The sequence below is a fragment of the Bufo bufo genome, chromosome 2 (assembly GCF_905171765.1).
Source record: "Bufo bufo chromosome 2, aBufBuf1.1, whole genome shotgun sequence".
NCBI classification, from domain to species: domain Eukaryota; kingdom Metazoa; phylum Chordata; class Amphibia; order Anura; family Bufonidae; genus Bufo; species Bufo bufo.
In genome coordinates, this window is record NC_053390.1 from 616357812 (window position 1) to 616377034 (window position 19223).

The 19223-nt window shown below is 46.0% G+C and overlaps 1 protein-coding gene across 2 annotated transcripts in view; it reads left to right on the forward strand.

The window, feature by feature from the left end:
- INTU (inturned planar cell polarity protein) overlaps window positions 1-19223 on the forward strand; it is a 71039-nt gene that overhangs the window by 39512 nt on the left and 12304 nt on the right. Inside the window, exons 9-14 of one of the 2 annotated variants that reach the window (XM_040418428.1) lie at window positions 3521-3574; window positions 4102-4164; window positions 4806-5024; window positions 9021-9524; window positions 9902-10002; window positions 15265-15454. In XM_040418428.1, coding sequence (XP_040274362.1) covers window positions 3521-3574; window positions 4102-4164; window positions 4806-5024; window positions 9021-9524; window positions 9902-10002; window positions 15265-15454 — 1131 coding nt within the window. The remainder of the gene's footprint in view (window positions 1-3520; window positions 3575-4101; window positions 4165-4805; window positions 5025-9020; window positions 9525-9901; window positions 10003-15264; window positions 15455-19223) is intronic. The other variant, XM_040418429.1, reaches the window with a different exon arrangement.

The following is a 19223-nucleotide window of genomic DNA, read 5'->3' on the forward strand; positions in this document are numbered from 1 at the left end:
AATACCGGATCCGTTTTTCCAGATGACAACCAGACAGATGGATCCGATATTGCAATGCATTTGTGAGACAGATCCGCATGCCTGGCAGAATCCAACAACGCAAGTGTGAAAGTACCCTAAGCTAAGCAAGTTTTAGGCAAACAAAAATTCTATTTCCTAATTTCCCTGGTTCTCTTCTGGTCCTTTGTTTACCTGCAATAACAGTAATCTCTGAGGTTTTCCTCATAAATATTAGTGCCCCTCCCCCTGCTCTGCAAAGGGAGTGAGTAAATGTGCTGCCCTGAGTGACATGTCTGACTGCTAGGATGCTCAGCAGCATGTTGTATGTGTAGGACTACAAGTCCCAGCTGTAAAATGACACTGTTGATACACACAGGATCTTCCCCCTAACTGTTCCTGTGCAATGCTCTGCAGAACTCCTCCGGTCTGTCAGCTCTGTGTCTGCAGGATGAGGAGGGAAGATCCTGTGTCTCTTCATTGCCTGCAGCTACTCAGTAAAGCCTCCAGCCCTGAGTGTGAGTTGCAGAAGGCTGAAGACTCCAAGGAGAGGGCAGACAGCAGTGCTCGGGGGCGTGGCCAGCACAGTGACATCTGTACAGACTCCTATCTGCTCTCTCAGGCTTGTGCACTAAACATCATCAGAGCACGGAGAGAAGCTGACATCACAGGTCATGTGACCCTCAGTGAAATATGAGAAAGAAGCCACTGCAGATGCTGTAAGTGCATTGAAAACCCCTTACATTTGATTAGTTAGAAACATACAAGGACAAAAAAATAACTCCCCTTTTAGTCCAATTCAATGGGGCTAATCCATGTGCAGACACCCGCTGCTGCTAACTGTGGTCCCTTCTTGATGTGGTCTGGAAATCCGTGTGGGAGTCATCTGCAGCAGAATGAATGGCTGCGTGGACTTCCACTGCCAACAATGGGAGATGAATTGTGTGTACACAAAATCCACAGTGTGAACAAGCCCTAAGGGTTGCCTGTACACAGTATGGTCTGGCCATGGACCATTCCGATTACCACCCCTAATTGCCAAGTAGCCATCTCTCATATTTTCAAATGGCAAGTTCAGACGCAGCTTGGCAACTAATGGTACTCCCCCTGCGGTCCGGAGGCCAGACAACACTACATACAGCCGCTTTAACCCTCTTTCTACAGAAGTGGTCTCTCACAAATCACTGTTGTAAATTCTTTTATGTCAATCACTGCCTAGCATCGGCTGGGGGGATGATGCTTTTCTGTTTCCCAGCGGCTACAGACAAAATGAATGGGGTGTTTCATATCAATCAGTGAAGAGGTTCTGCAGCAGCTGAGGTGCATATTAGAAGGGATTTCTATACGCCCTATTATAAATGAAGTGTATTAGCAGTCACCTTGAATGTACTTGTTGCAGACGAGGCCGGACTCCACTCATTGTGTGTGCCCGGCCGTCTGGCAGCTCGATGTGTTTGCCACAACGCTGCCCCTGGAAACAGAGGTTTAGCCTCAGACCCGGACTGCTTTGAGTTTCTTGGGACTTTCAAATCTTAATTAAAGCTGAGAGGTGGTCGTGCCGAATGGGTACTGGAAGGATTCCATCATATCTTGGCTCTTTGAAGGCGACATTTAATCCACTTTACTTTGAGCTGGCTGTGTATAAGGATAACTATGCTTTGTGTGGTTTATGCATCACCTTACGGGAACCAGGCCCCAATCTGCACTGCCAGCAGCGCCAAAATACACCGCCACTCACTGCGAGGCTCTGCACAGAAGCTGAAGAGCTGACTTTTCGGAAGATTTTTTTTAGCAATATTCTGCTTTTACCTCAGCACGAGCTCTCTGGTATAATTACACATTACTTTCATTTGGTTAAATCCTCTCCCCTTCCCCCCCCCCCAGTGTAAAGGACATGGATTCAGATCTGTAGATAACTGGGGAAGGTGGGGGGGGGAGATTTATCAAAACAGGTGTAAAGTAGAACTGGCTTAGTTGCCCATAGCAACCAGATTCCACCTTTCATTTTTCATAGCTTCTTTGGAAAATGAAAGGTGGAATCTGATTGGTTGCTATGGGCAACTAAGCCAGTTCTACTTTACACCAGTTTTGATAAATCTCCCCCATAATGTATGGAAATATAAGAACGTAATGCCACAGACAACTCTTTAGTAGACCTATAATAAAGGGTTTCTGTGCATTACGACAAATGTTGCTGTGATGGAGTCTAAAGACAGACCAGACTCTGTTCTTGCCTCATGATAATTCACTGATGGCTGTAGCCGATATGACGCTTCCATCAGAAGCAGCTGTATGGACTTCATAGCCAGGCAAAGTGAGCTGTTTGCTGCAGGGTTCGAAGGATGGCCATACAGATGGGATGTTATTCCATGGCCACAACTGGGCATCTGTCTTTAAAAAGATGCCAGACCAGTTCAAGAACGCATCAAAGGGGTATTCCGGTTATCACCTGTCCACAGGAAAGGGGATAACTGTCAGATCAGTGGGGGTCCTACCGCTGGGACCTCCGCCAATCACAAGAACAGGGGTCCAATACACTATGGAGCCCCCCTTGAAATGGATGGAGTGGCTGGTCGGAAAAGCATACCACCGCTCCATTCATTTCTAGTACAGCGCTGTGTTATGTCCAGTGGTTCCATAGAAATGAATGGAGCGGCGGTGTGATTTTTTTTTTTTCCCCCCAGCAGTTGGACCCCCACGATCTGATAGTTATTATAACCAGAATACCCCTTTAAGCTGTGCTGCATCTGCACCTGAATTACCAAATGCTGTATGGTGTTCTGCTGGGAATCTCCGAGCTTTCCCTGAAGTCATCGAGAAAGGAGAATTGTATGTATGTGAACGTATATACAGGTTGTCTCGCCTCCTGCACCAGGACCAAGCCGCTAAGTAAAAGTCATTGTGTGGGGGCTTAGTCCTGACTGAAATGGAAGGTAATGGAGAGTGCTCGCTCCTCACCCTCAGGTCGGAGTGTAATCTTTCTAGTAGGCACCACATCTTTTATTATTAATATTTCATTTTATTTCTGGGCTGCAGTATCAGATTTTATGTACTGTTGTGGAGGAGGGTGTCCATAGGGCTTATTGGAAATATGTTCTTCTATACCTCTGACAGAAGATATCTAGAACATGTAGCCTCTATATGTTGTGTTTAAATCCATGTGATTTTATTATTTTTTTGCCTGTAATGTAAATGAATAACTCATGTGCCTAACATGGACCCGGAAAGATCTTGCAAAGAGGCATCGAGTGTTGATGCTATATGGCCGAAGGAGCGGCCCAGCTTCGTTGGCCTTTGGGGAACAGCACACTACTTTTACCGTAGGGGCAGATTTCAGGCTCCTGTCCATCTACGGAGGGATATGTCAGCTTTAATAAGGCAGAGTGTTTCAGTTTTTGCCCTTTTCCTATGTGTATTGTCTTCTGGTTTTTGACATCGGCATACCATATTAGTGGAAACAAAGAAAGGGTTTATCTAGTGTGCTGTGTCATATCTAAGTGGATCGTTTCTTTTAATATTTCAGACAGAGATTGATACAGTGCTGAGTGATTTGGAGGCACTCGATTTTGCAGAACTGGTAAGCGCTTCCCATTATGGAAGAAGTAGTTGTATACTTGAATGGATGCCACTGTGTATACTGATGTAAACCATTTTATATGGCACTTTGGTTGAGAGGAAACACTTGTGTGTACTGTTTCAGGCAGACCTTTAGGGGGTCATTTTATCAAACTGGCTCAGTTGCCCATAGCAACCAATCAGATTCCATCTTTCATTTTGGACAGCTCCTTTGGAAAATGAAAGGAGGAATCTGATTGGTTGCTGTGGGCAACTAAGCCAGTTCTACTTTACGCCAGTTTGATAAATGACCCCCTTAGTGCTAATTTTTGGGTTTTCACGTTTTTTTATTTTTTTAATTCAATAAGGAGAGAAGGCTGTCTTTCCTTTTTATACATGTCTTCTACTTATGATCCATTCCTGGCTTTAGCTTCAGAAACTGTATGAATAAAAACCTGAACGTAAAACCCATCCTGAATCATCTAATTAGGTCACGTGTGTCCAGCTTGGATGTGACTGTGTTTTAGTGATTGTTTTCTACCATTGCAGTCTGAAGATTACTATGAGATGAGACGCTTGTACATGGTTCTAGGGACTTGCCTGTTTTACAAGGTAAGTTTTTATCGAAACTGTTAGAAACAAGTCCTGGATCAGCGGATCTTGGTCATAGTCATTGTATGGATCACTCCTACATAGTCATGGGATCAGGGGGGTTGTGGGCAGACCAAGAAGAGATGGTATCACATAACTGTATTTTGCTGTGAACATTTGTTTTTTTATTACTAAGGTTACTTTCACACTCGCGTTTGGTATGGATCTGCACAGACTGATCCGCACTGATAATACAACCGCATGCATCCGTTCAAAACTGATCCGTTTGTATTATCTTTAACATTGGCCAAACGGATCCGTCTTGAACACCATTGAAAGTCAATGGGGGGCGGATCCGTTTTGTATTGTGTCAGTGAAAACTGATCCGTCCCCATTAAACTTACATTGTGTGTCAGGACGGATCCGTTTGCCACCGCATTGTCAGGCGGACACCAAACTGCTGCAAGCAGCGTTTTGGTGTCCGCCTCCAGAGCGGAACGGAGGAAAACTGATGCATTCTGAACGGATCCTTATCCATTCAGAATGCATTAGGGCAAAACTGATCCATTTTTGATCGCTTGTGAGAGCCCATGACGGATCTCACAAACGGAATCCAAAACGCTAGTGTGAAAGTAGCCTAAAATGTTTTTCCCTATTTTTAGGGTTATCTGTTGGCTAATCACTTGCCCACAGAAGATCTGATTGATGTTGCCCTATATTGCCGACATTATTGTTTGCTATCATTGGCATCAGAGCGGATTGGACAGCTTGTGGTATGGAGGGAGGTGTATCCCTCTTATCATCTAGAACAGAATGGATCAATGAGCAGGAATGAATTCCGTCAGCCTGAGGCACGGTACTTCCTTCTCATCGTAGGCCTGGTAAGCATTTCTCCAGAATTATATGTATATCCAGGAACGCTCATTTTTGTGACTCATTTTGCTCAGTATATGTGTCCAAGTAATAATCTTTTATCAATGGTGTTTTTGTTTGCTGGAGTAGAAAAGGTCTCTTTTATTTAATGTGCTGTTCCACTAGACAACATCGCTAAATAATATAAACCTTAAAGGGGTTCTCTGGGAATTAATAAAATTAATGAAAATACCTAAATATTACTTTATTATGAACACTTTTCCAAATGGCTTTCATTATTTATAATGGCTTGTTTTCTCTAGGAGACAATCATCAGGGGAAATAAAATGGCCGCTACTATATCGCAAAAACCGGTCCTAATAACACAGCTGGGAGGGGATAATTCAAAACTTACATATAGCTGATAAGATACCAACTGTGTGTGATAAGGGAGCAATGTGAAAGTACAGAGAGGAGGGACAAGACAGACTGCTGTGGGCTGTGGTAATGTAGCAGACTGCATACAAGCGCTGCTACTCATTACCCCCACTCGTCCGTCCTCCTCTCTGTACTTTCACTTTGCTCCATTACTACACATAGCGGATATCTTATCAGCTGTATGGAAGATCGTGATTATGACAGCAAGAGTAGTTGGGAGGGCTGAGAAAGCTCTTTAGCTAACTGCATTGAAGTTTTGAATTACCCCGTCCCAGCGGTGTTATTAGGACGGGTTTTGTGTGTGCTAGTAGAGTAGCAGCCATTTTATTTCCCCTGATGCTTACCCCCTACAGAAAACAAGCCATTATAAATTAAATAAAAGCTATTTGGGAACGTGTTTGTAATAAAATAATATTTAGTTATTTTCAGTAATTTTATTTTATTAATTCCCTGAGAACCCCTTTAAAGTAAAACTTCATCTTTAGCACTAATGCCCTAGACTGGTCCTCAGCCCAGGGACGTCTCCTGATGGTGGGGACGCCCTGTCCACGTACCTAATCTCAACCTCCTAGCTGTCCCTGGTAAGGTGAACAGTGGGGGGAGATGGGTGAAGAGTGGTACCCGTACAGATTCCCAGCACACAATTAGAAAATAGAGAAGATGTCCCCTGTATGCTGCCCTCGTGACAGTTTGCCAGGAGGTACAGGGTCCACCGAGAGGATAAAACTATACAGACAAACACACGCACACAAACATAAATCTAGCAATGTAAAAAGATGACCTACAACCCCGACGCGTTTCACCCACAGCAGTGGGATCATCAGGGGGTGATATGGGGTAGGTAGAGTTTGGACCGAACGCCCGTGACAGTAAAGATAACGGGCGCAGTCACATGATATGCGCGTAGATACATGTGTATATAAACACTTATAACGCTACAGCAGACCCAGAATAAGTAAGGAGTTGCCAATTGGCAGATAACATACGTTCAAACAGCGGCATGGATAGTAAGTTCGACCGCCTAGATGCAACCTGCAACTCTAAATAGAAAAGAGAGGCTTAAATGAGAACGTATAAGGTAAACAGAAAAATTAAACACGAAGCGCTAAAGAGATAAAATCCTTGTAAGTACCTGATATAGGCGATGGCAAAAGGATCATGTAGGTATACTATGTGCAAGGGTTCATGCAGGGGCATGGAGAGTGATCACCCCGGACCTACCTAGCTGTACAAAACACAATGAGCATAATGAGCCCTAAATGCATACATAACCCTAACCCGTATAACCCGAATAGGAAGATGCTGGATAGATACCTATTCAGTGCTCCAGGAAAATAATGACAAGGTTCGTAGCTCCTCAGGTATAGGGCTACCCGCCTGGAAAATGCCTATGATGCACAAAGGCCTGGAGTAAAACACAGGAACTAGGCCATGTATACTATAAATGAACCATATATATATTGGATATAGTACAATAGTACTTACATGGTGACGCCGTCGGTGTGGAAAGCTGGGTCTGAGGCAGACGTACTGTGATGCCTCGCCCATTAAATACCCTAAGATCCCATGTCCTAGGATGAAACAATTACCCCTACGGAGGAGGAGGAGAGAGAGGGAGGGAGGGACGGCTCAGGTGCAGCCGTCCCTCCCGCCTATGGCGGCTGCACCTGAGCCGTCCCTCCCTCCCTCTCTCTCCTCCTCCTCCGTAGGGGTAATTGTTTCATCCTAGGACATGGGATCTTAGGGTATTTAATGGGCGAGGCATCACAGTACGTCTGCCTCAGACCCAGCTTTCCACACCGACGGCGTCACCATGTAAGTACTATTGTACTATATCCAATATATATATGGTTCATTTATAGTATACATGGCCTAGTTCCTGTGTTTTACTCCAGGCCTTTGTGCATCATAGGCATTTTCCAGGCGGGTAGCCCTATACCTGAGGAGCTACGAACCTTGTCATTATTTTCCTGGAGCACTGAATAGGTATCTATCCAGCATCTTCCTATTCGGGTTATACGGGTTAGGGTTATGTATGCATTTAGGGCTCATTATGCTCATTGTGTTTTGTACAGCTAGGTAGGTCCGGGGTGATCACTCTCCATGCCCCTGCATGAACCCTTGCACATAGTATACCTACATGATCCTTTTGCCATCGCCTATATCAGGTACTTACAAGGATTTTATCTCTTTAGCGCTTCGTGTTTAATTTTTCTGTTTACCTTATACGTTCTCATTTAAGCCTCTCTTTTCTATTTAGAGTTGCAGGTTGCATCTAGGCGGTCGAACTTACTATCCATGCCGCTGTTTGAACGTATGTTATCTGCCAATTGGCAACTCCTTACTTATTCTGGGTCTGCTGTAGCGTTATAAGTGTTTATATACACATGTATCTACGCGCATATCATGTGACTGCGCCCGTTATCTTTACTGTCACGGGCGTTCGGTCCAAACTCTACCTACCCCATATCACCCCCTGATGATCCCACTGCTGTGGGTGAAACGCGTCGGGGTTGTAGGTCATCTTTTTACATTGCTAGATTTATGTTTGTGTGCGTGTGTTTGTCTGTATAGTTTTATCCTCTCGGTGGACCCTGTACCTCCTGGCAAACTGTCACGAGGGCAGCATACAGGGGACATCTTCTCTATTTTCTAATTGTGTGCTGGGAATCTGTACGGGTACCACTCTTCACCCATCTCCCCCCACTGTTCACCTTACCAGGGACAGCTAGGAGGTTGAGATTAGGTACGTGGACAGGGCGTCCCCACCATCAGGAGACGTCCCTGGGCTGAGGACCAGTCTAGGGCATTAGTGCTAGGGACCTTTTCCCCACCACTTACCCACTGCATCTGGTTTACACTGGCCCCTTACCCCGGATCCAGTTGTGAGACTTTCTTTGATTGTGTATTTTTCTTACATTTCTTAATAAATTTAGTTATCTGATGTAATTACAGGGTACCCTTGCTGGACTTTTTTGTTTTCTACAATAATACTCTGTCTTGGTATAATCTTAATATTTATACTGCTGGACTTTGAAAACTTCATCTTTGCTGGAAATTGCTCCAGTTTTGAAGGCAGAACTTTCAAGATGGGACCGGATGCCTTTTCCGATAGATATCATTTCACAGGTTATGGGTACTAGATTTCTGGAGACGGGACACTGATCCAGGGATTTATTTTCCTATTTGGAGTTGGGAAGGAATATTTCCTCTAATATGGGGAAATTGGCATCTGCCTCACAGCGTTTTTTGCCTTCCTCTGGATCAACACATTTAGGATTATAGATAGGATCTGAAGGACCTGTGTCTTCTTTCAACCCTATTAACTAGGAAACTTTGTAACTAGAACGCTTGCTCCCCTCATCTGGCAACAGAACACATTACTGCATGTGCTAAGAAAGTAGTACCATGATGTCAGTGTCATGGAAAATCTCAATGATGGACTTCTGTTTTAACATCTTGAGTCATTGTTTCGTTCTTCTTACTATCTGTATCACTGACTTTTTGAACCACTATATGTTCCTGTATGAGAAATCGGGAATATACAGTATGTATCGACTTCACTTTCACAAAACTCTCTTTGACAGAAACATTTCATGCTGTGCACACTACTAGAAGCTGGCGGCTGCTCTTCTAAAGCAGTTGGAAATCCAGGGCCCGACTACATATATGTCGATCAACTGAAAGCTTGTCTTCTTCAGTTAGAAATGCTGGACACAAGTATAGAAGAAAGGCTGAATACGTCTCCAAATCCCTGCTTATCATGTGCTGATTGGTTCCTTCCTTCTGCACGGGACAAGTTCCACAGTGTTGTCAGTTCTGTTATGATGAATAAACTTCAGACTCCCAAGAAAGCCAGTCAGTCATTAAGTAAGAAGAGCCCGCTTCCTGATTCCCAGACTTCTCTAAGAACTCGTAGACCAAGTCCTACTCGGAGTAGTGGGGGATCTGATAATGGCAGTGAAGGTTTAGGGGAAAACACTGGTGTTGGATTCCACTCCACTCCAGACTTGACCCGAAAATTTGGAAGGAGAGAATCGCAAGGCTCAGGAGGCTCAGAAGGAAGCGGAGGGAATGGGAGTGTTCTTAAGGTGTGTATTCCTGGAGTGAATGGTACGCCTAACCACACATTGATTTCTCAATATCTGTGAGCAATAAATGCATTGGATGGTTCTTAGAGCCACCCCACTTCCACACATAAAGGGGTATTCACACCTCAGACACTGATGACGGATCGCAAGGATAAGCCATCAATGTCAGATATGTGTGGGCTCCCTCCATCCCATCCATTAATCTTGAAGATATTTTACTTTTTGACTTGGTGAAATATTGTGGACTGATCACAAGTAAGTTTATCACAGATCTTTTATATTCCTCCCATGATATAGGCTCACTCTCAATTGTAATGGAATTGAATGTGCAACGTTTTATTATACTATACATTTATTATATAGTATTGTATTTTCAGATCAGCAAGAAAAAATACACCCTTCCAAATCCTTTTAATATGGGAAGCTTGAGAAGAAACCTTTCAGAGAGAGAAGCAGAAGATCTATATAACACTGTGAAGTAAGTGACAAGTGGTCTCCTTCATGCTAATTTACACTGGAAGCAGGAAAGATTTGGGGGCTCAGCTTTTCAATAATTTTTTAAACTGAGCAAAAGTATTCACTAGCATTGTCTACGGCAGGATGTCTCAAGCTGGGCCACAAACCTGGACCTCACAAGTCCATGCTAAAATTACTAGTATTAGCCAAGTAGTGCGTTTTTATTCTGAATCCAGAATAACATGAAATCACATAAGGAGTCAATTATATCGCTGAATAAGAAAATTCTGTCCTGTCTTGCAAGAACAATTGGCATATGCCAAATCTGCCTCCTAGCCAGACCAGGTTACTGTAACCCCCACTATGTTTTTTTTTTTTTTAAAACTCGTTTTATTGAAGTTTAATAAAGAGGCATGGAAATTACAGAATGACAGTGATGTATCCCTCGCAGGGGAGATTCGACCTTTATCTCATAACAGTTAAAGGTAATTGCTCTGTACATACATTTAGCAAATTCCGCAACGGAGCCTAAGTCAAGGCTAATTAAAGAAAAAAAATGTCCGGAACACAAGAGTTCGAGTTTCATTGAGCTGCTGGCGAACAAGTGTCATCCGACACTGAGTACATATGTAATAGGTGTAAGGACAGAGGGGGAGAGCACCACTCTCCTCATACTTTTTGAAATTTCTGAGGACACTTCCTGTGTCTCCCATGGAGACTGCATGATTGACCAGCGCTTTCCACTGGCCTATTGTGGGTGATCTGCCATCCACCTCAGGGCTATGGCCTTCCTGGCATAGAATAGAGCCTCCCCCAGGAAAATCCTCTGATAATGTGGCAACTTCTCCTCGTCCAATATTCCAAGGACACATATTTTGGGACATGCCGATACTGGGATGGGAACCATAGTTGACAGAATATGCACCACTCTCCTCCAGAAAGCCCGTAAGTACTCACACTCCCACATCAAATGCCAGAAGTCCGCTCCAGGAGTATGACACCTAGGACATCTACTGTGGGTTAGCCTACCCATTTTGTAAAGTCTAGTGGGAGAAAGGTAGCTTCTGTGCAGTATATACAGCTGAATCAGTCTATTATTGATAGAAGGGGAAACCCTAGTGGGGGTCAACAAAGCCTCCTCCCAATCCTCCGCAGATAGTGACGGTATGGAAGCTTTCCATCTATCCTCCACCACAAGGGGCTGAAGCAACATACGGTTGCCAATGAGATGTGTATACAGCACAGAAATGACTCCCCTAGGTCCCTGAGATCTTAGTACTCTGATCAAGGGGAATTTGGAGATGCCGCGCCCTCCACCACCAAACTGAGCCCTAAGGGCATGACGCAGCTGAAGATGGCGGAAAAATAGAGTGCGGGGCACCCCAAACCTCCCGTGAATCTGCTGGAAGGAGCGCAGGACACCCCCTTCATAAAGGTCCTCGAGGGTTAGTACGCCGTGTTGTCTCCATACAGCAGTTCCTTCTAGGGTTGCCAAGTGTGCGAACATGGGATTGTCCCAAAGTGGGATGACGTCAGGCACGTCCTTAAATGCGTGTAATTTAGCAGCATTCCATACCTGATTAGTCAGTTTATGTATAGGCGCCGAACGCAGGTTTTCCAATACTGGCCATAGGGTGGACATGTGAAGATACTCCCGTAAACAATACTCCGCACCAGGTAACTCTCCCGGTGACACCCATGAAGATAAATACTTCAGCTGGCTAGCAATGTAATATAGAAAGAAGTCAGGTAAGGCGGCACCTCCCTGTAATTTAGACCTCTGCAGGGAAAGCTTTCTTCTAGCCTTACCCTAGACAAAAGCAGCAATCATGAAGTGTAGTCGGTCAAAGAAGGCTCTAGGGACAGGCACACAGGCATGTGCTAGGAGGTACAGGCCCTTCGGAAGTAGTATCATCTTGACTAAATTTAATCTTCCCATTACCGAAAGCGGCAGGGACTTCCAAGTTTTGAGCTCATCAATAAATAGAGATTCCAGGGGGACTATATTTTTGGCGAGTGACATGCAAGGATCTTTGGTAATTACGATACCCAAATATTTGAAATGATCAACCACCGGCAGATTATGGAGCCGAGGCGGCCAGTCATGTGACCATAGGGGCATGATGGCCGATTTCGTCCAGTTTATGTGTAAGCCTGAGTAAGTGCCGAATTTCTCTATTACATCTATTGCACCTGGGAGTGTGCTTTCAGACTCGCTCATAAACAGAAGGAGATCATCAGCATACAGGCCTATTCTTTCCTCTCTGTTACCTATAGTTACTCCCAAAAAGGACCTATCCTGTCTTATCCTCAGGGCCAGATGTTCTATCGCCACCGCAAATAGCAGTGGAGACAAGGGGCAACCCTGCCTGGTTCCTCTGTGAAAATTAAATGACTCAGACTGCGTCCCATTAACTAGGATATTAGCTGTAGTTTTCTGATACAAGATTTCTATCCATCTTATAAATTTAGGACCGAACCCAAAGTACCTCTTAATCTCCAACAGGAAGGGCCATTCTAGAGAATCGAAGGCCTTGGCCGTGTCAAGGGACGCCAAGGCCCAGCGCTTCTCCGCCGCCACTCCTATTTGGGCCACAACCTGCGCCTTTCTGACATTCTCAGAGGTCATTCTGCCCGGGATGAAGCCTGCCTGATCCTTATGTACAATGGAGGTTACTCCCTTATTTAGACGAGTGGCAAGAAGCCTAGTTAGAATCTTGTAATCCAGATTCAATAATGAAATCAGCCTGTAGGAGCCGCATTTAATCGGGTTTTTATCTGGTTTCAGAATAACAACAATGGTAGCGTCATATAAGGAATCGGGAAGTTGATGCCGCTGATGGGCCGCTAAGTATAATTTAAGGAGTTGAGGTCCTAGACTGTCATTGTATTTAGAGTACACCTCCACTGGGATCCCATCAGGTCCCGGTGCTTTCCCAGCGGGCAGCTCCTTCACAGCCAGCTGAATTTCCTCCAGCGTTACATCTTCGGCCGTGTGCATTCGGGCTTACCCAGAATAAAATCTATCCTAGATAGAGCACCTCTAGCAGGCGTGAAACAGGAGTATTCTCTCTGGTGCAGATGTCTGAGTCTCCACATGTCCAGCCAACCCATCTCTGCAGTAATTCTGTACAGGGAATTAACAGGAGAAGAACCGTCAACCCTCTCCCCCGCTTGATGAAATCTGTCCAGGCTCTCCTGCATCACCATATTAAAATCCCCCATACAAAGCAAACGGGCATTAGGATATTGAGCAATAAAGCCCAATGTCGTCTGGAGCAGGGAGAGATTAGCCGGGGGAGGGTTGTACAGGTTTACTACAACATAGGGAGCATTGTTAATAAACCCATATACAAATATGTACTGCCCCTCTGAGTCTACCACTGATTGCTGAACCTCCCACCTAAGGCTCCTGTGGACTAATAGGGCCACTCCTCTAGAATGTGAGGTGCCATATGCTTGCAATGACCATTGAACCCACGGTTTGATAATTCTCCTCCCAGTCTCGGGTGTCATATGAGTTTCTTGCAGGCCCAAAACATGTGGGCTATATCTCCTTTATATGTGAGAATACAGCAATCCTCTTGTTCGGTGCACCCAAACCTCTCACGTTCCAAGACATCACGGTCAGGATAACACGCAAGATCCCTATCCATACACAGCAACACCTCCCATCGTGAAGAACAAATGCCCCCCTTCACCTCTAGTAGTTTCCACTTCCTCTCATCCGAGTAGTGAGTATTGGTGATCCATGCCTTCAACACAAACAGTAGCATACCACTTTGCATACAATCAACTATCAACCAGGAATATACATAAAGTGGAAGCACAACTCTAGTCTGCACCAAGACTAATTGTTCGGGGACCTGCATAGTGTATAAGATGTTAAGCCCATGCAGGTAGCCAGACGTTCCCTGACTTGCATAATATCGAGCTGTAAGGGCAATTAAGTAGAGATGAACATAAAACATTTAGAAAAGCCCCCCCAGTTAACAAGGGTTAAACAAGACTGTTAAACAGATGAGCCGCAAGGGCTGGGAAGCAAAGTATCCCAAAATATGCAAAGGATATGCGTTTGATCGGCAACATGGCGCCGCAATGGCCCACGACGGCGACTATTAATATACTTGTAGTGCCGTCCGGCAAGAAGTATCAGCGAAGTCTCGGGCGCCTAGAGATCCAGTCCTCCGCTTCTTTAGGGTCAGTGAGGCGTGCAGGGTAGGCCATTGAATACTGCAGATTCAATTCTCGAAGGCTTCTCTTGACCGAGTTGAAAGTAGCCCTCTTCTTCTGGAACTCAGCAGAAAAATCGTGGAAAAGAGATACATTCGCGTTGTCATGCTTTATCTCCTCCTTGTTTCTTGCTTGGCTGAGTATAAGGTCGCAATCCTTCCAGTTGAGCAAGTGGGCAAGTAGCGGCTGTGGCGGGGCTCCCGGTGGAGGTGGTCTGGCGGGAACCCGGTGAGCCCTCTCAACAGCATAAGCAGCGGAAAATGTGGCTCCAGGAAACTGCGCTTTAAACCACTGCTCTAAGAAGTTAGCTGGGTCTCGACCTTCTGCTCTCTCCGGGATGCCTAAAATCCGCACATTGTTGGGCCGGGCCCGGTTCTCCAGGTCGTCGCACTTCTGACGCCACAAGCTGACAGACCTTTCCACATCTTGCAGTCTCATATTAAGTGGTCTGGTAAGATCCTCCAGAGCCGAGACTCGGTCCTCGGTCTGGCGCACCCTCTCTCTGAGCTGTTGCACGTCCTGCCTCAAGAGACCCAGGTCCACCCGTACCTCTTCGATTTTGCAGGTGAGAGAAGATTGACAAGAAGATATCGCCGTTAGGAGCTGGTCAGAGACAGCCTTCAGGGTGAGTTCAGGCTCCCCGGTATCCTCAGGCTCCACATGCTGTGTGGCCTGGCCTTGCGTAACTGCCGCGCGAGCGCCGGCGCCATGTTGATTCTCCTGCCGGGCATATTCTTTAAGTTTATCAGCCGCAGATTGCGCCTTGTTAGGACCCATCTCGGCCTTCCTGGGCTTCCACCTTCTCCTTTGTACTTGCCACTCGGAGTTTGGAGTAGACAGCTCTGCAGGATAAGTCAGGATATTATACAGGGAACGGAGCGGCTCCTAAGTGCGTGCGCTCACATCGCCCCACTATGTTTCATAGGGCAAAATGTGGTAACAGGCTGTTTTATTACCACTGTGTTGTAATTAATGCCATATAGTCATGTGATGCACTATTTTTGTGTTTATTCTGCACTGTATAATTTCTCTTTTTTCCCTTTTTTCCAAGATTAACATCAGGGTCAGAGAATACACTTTTTCATTACATATACCTGGAAACTGTGCAGGGAGTCTTCATCTCTCCAACACACAGAGAGGTGGAGGACCTCAGTGGCGCCATTCACCCTCTGCTGATAAAGAACTTCCATCGCTGCTGCCTGTCCATACGCTCTGTGTTTCAGCAAACTCTTATGGAAGAGGTACAATTCTCTTGACATAAAAACTGCACCAAGTATCACATATGTTTATTAATAAATGTTCATTACTTAATTCAAAATATTAGCCCGGTCTGCAATGATTGTGATGTTGGTTTTCGGCAACCACTTACTTTTATCTTATAAATGACAGACCGCTGCAATCAACTCACCTGTCTCTACTTTATTCTGCCATTAGTATGGGCACCATAAAGGCGATGACAGGTTCCCTTTAATGTTCTTTTAAAGGGATTCTGTCACCAGGTTTTGGGCTATAGAGATACGGACATGCACGGCTAGATCGCCGCTAGCATGTCTGCAATATATCCTATAGGGCTGTGTGGTTTTAATTTCTTTAAAAAAGGATTTTATAGATATGTAAATTAGTCTTGTATGTGTCCAAGGGGCTTTACTAACCTTCCTGGTGCCCAGCCACGCCGGCCTGTGAAGGAGCCCAGCACCGCTTATGTCCTCCGAATCTCCTCCTTTCATCACCGATAGATTGCCGTAATCTCGCAATGCGCGAGCTCGCGCATGCGCAGTGCCGGGATAGTGTTCTTGTCCTGTGCTGGCATCAGCCTCAGGGAAAGAACTGCCCATGCGCGAGCTCGCGCATAGCAAGATTACGGCAATCTTTCGTTGATAAAAGAAGGAGATTCGGAGGACATAGGCGGTGCTGGGCTCCTTCACAGGCGGGCGTGGCTGGGCTCCAGGAAGGTTAGTAAAGCCCCTTGGACACATTTAAGACTAATTTACATATCTATAAAATCCTTTTTTAAAGAAATTAAAAGCACACAGCCCTATAGGACAGATATATTGCAGACATGCTAGCGGCGATCTAGCCCAAAACCTGGTGACAGAATCCCTTTAATTTTAGGTGTTTAAAGGTAAAGGACACCTTTTGGGTGGGGGATTTTTTTTTTTAATTATTGCATTTATTCTCATTTTGAGATAAAAATCAATTTTCAATTGGGCAGCAAGGTGGCTCAGTAGTTAACGCTGGTGTCCCAAGTTCCCATCCGATCACAGACACAATCTGCAAGGAGTTTGTGTGGGTTTCCTCCCACACTCCAAAAATATAGTGTGACTGTTTATAGGGGTCAAGCACCTATATGGCAGCCACTGACTTTCCAGGGGGTAGCCCCAGCCCCACAACTCACCTGCACTTTTGAATCCCTGTAAAAAAAAATTGCATTTATAATGTTTGTCATTTATTATAAATGTTCAGGCCCTTTCTCTGTACAGTGTTAAAGGTGTTTTCCGGACCAGAGGCGCCGAGATATCGAACTACCCTTTAATTGGTGTTTTGAGGTCCCAGGGCCCCAGGGGTGTCATTTCGGCACTATACACACACTTACTCAATGCCTGGATTGCTCTTCATCCCCTGGGGGTGGTGGATAGATGGAGGCTGAACATACCATCTCTAACGGCCGTGGAGTGGGAGGAGGCACTGCAAGTGCCAGCTAGGGTCTCCCCGTCCATCAACAACAGATTGACTCAGCTTTTCATACTACACAGAAGTTATCTGTCCCCTACCAGGCTGTATAAAATGGGTAGACTCCAGCACACCGAGTGTCACAGATGCCATACCCCTGGCGCTGACTTCTGGCATTTAATGTGGTCGTGTCTTTATTTACAGAGGTTCTGGAAAGAGGTACTGCAGAAACTGTCCATCATACTCCCCTCTCCTGTCCCGATGTGTCCCAGGATCTGCATTCTAGGGGTGTTAGATGAGGAGGTGTGGTCCTACTATCAGAGGAGGTTCCTCGACGCCACACTATTTCTGGCTAGGAAGGCTGTAGCCTTGAGATGGATGGCAGATGGGGCACCCACTGTCAACCAATGGATATCACTAGTTAATCACACAGCTGCCATGGAAAATGTTGTTTACATTCATAGGAAACACCCAGAGAAATTCCATAGGATATGGGGGGATTGGTGCTCGTCCTCTATGTCTTTGCAGCCCACTCACATGTATTCTGTGTCGGGAGAGCCCGGCTTTGTGGTCCCTGGACCTCTTTGAGATTCTGCCTTGCCAATAGAAGTGAATCTGTTTCATTATGATAAAATGTGATGCCTTGTGTGCTCCCTAACCCTTTACTGCATAATATGTCACATGTTGCCTCCCCTGCGAGGGATGGACTGATTCTGAATATGGAAGTGTCGTGCCTTTTTTGTTACTTTTCAATAAAACGAGTTTAAAAAAAAAAAGGTGTTTTCCGGGATTTTAATATTGATGACCTATCCTGATTGGCGGGGGTGCCGGGTGTCAGACCTCCGTCGATCAGCTGGATCGTTTACCTGCTTGCTGTCGCTGTCGACAGTGCATCGGTGAGTAGTTGTAACTACAAACTGTCCCATTCACTTCTATGGGAAGATTCCTTCCTATTCAAGTGTATACTACAGAGCTGTAAACCCATAAACAAATAAGGGAAGGCTGCGCTGGCACGGTGAGCGGCCTTCCCTTCATCCAGCAGATCGGCGGGTCGGACCCCCACCAATCTGATATTGATGACCTATCCTGAGGTTAGATCATCAGTATTAAAATCCCGGAAAAACCCCTTTAAGATTCTCTAGTAGCAAGTAGGGTTGGGCAATATCAAAAATGTTCCCACGATAACGATATTGATAAATGTATCGCGATAACAATATTTGTGGTCCTGGCTGCGGCGCGAAGCCTGTGGAGTGTGACTGAACCTAATCTAGCTACAGTGGCTGGTGGTGTGCCTGTTGCCACGTGACGAGGGTAGGCCAAATAAAGGGGGCATACCCTATGGGAGATGTAAAGAGAAGGGTCGGGAGGGAGGGGCGAGAGAGGACGTGCACCCGGTGAGCTGGGCGGCTTGGGCTTAAGAAGCCCCCTACGCCCCTCCCACAAAAGCAGGCTGGATTCAGCCTGCTGCATTTGTGGTCCTGGCTGCGGCGCGAAGCCTGTGGAGTGTGACTGAACCTAATCTAGCTACAGTGGCTGGTGGTGTGCCTGTTGCCACGTGACGAGGGTAGGCCAAATAAAGGGGGCAAAATACGAGTAGGAAAGGTGTAAGGAGCGACTCTTTATTGTGAAAGATGGTACTACAGAACTAAGTCAGAGAAAGCCGCAGCGATTTCGGCTTTCGGGTGCGGGATGTATCGTGAGAAGCAAGAGGACTTCCAGCGGCCCATCTTACGGATGATATGGGCCGGGACCCCATGTTTGGAGGCGGCGGAGGCGGCTCCGATCCGGAATGAATGGCCCGTGATGGCCTGGGGGTTGAACCCAAACCCGGACGCGAGGCTGCGAATGTGTTTGACAAACTGCGAGGACGTGAGAGGTCGTGACGGGAAAGGAAGGAGAGGGCTGGCGGGAGCCCGATTGCCCAGTGTGGTGAGTAACCCGTTGAGGACGGCCACGGGACACCAGGAGTTGGAAGTCGGGAAGTATTCTATGTGCACTGGGGGCCCGATTTGTGAGGTTTTGGAGACTGGCAAGGTGAAGGTGAAACGCTCGCGACTACGGGTGAGTTGGTTTAGCGCCGGGCCTGAGTTGTGAGGAGAGGTGCCGGTGAATTCCCCGGGCCGGAGAAAGCCGTAGAAGCTTAGGTAGAGGGCGGCTTTGAGAATGCAGCTTCTGAAAGGGCCAAAAGGACTGCTGTCTAGGGAGGATGAGAGTTTCCTGAACAGGTCCCCTGAGACGGGTTGCCTGACGGGTCCGGATTTGTGAGAGCATTTTTGAATACCCCGCAGTGTGGCTTTGATGGCGTGGGAAGAAAAGATAGGGTTGCTGTCTGGCTGACGG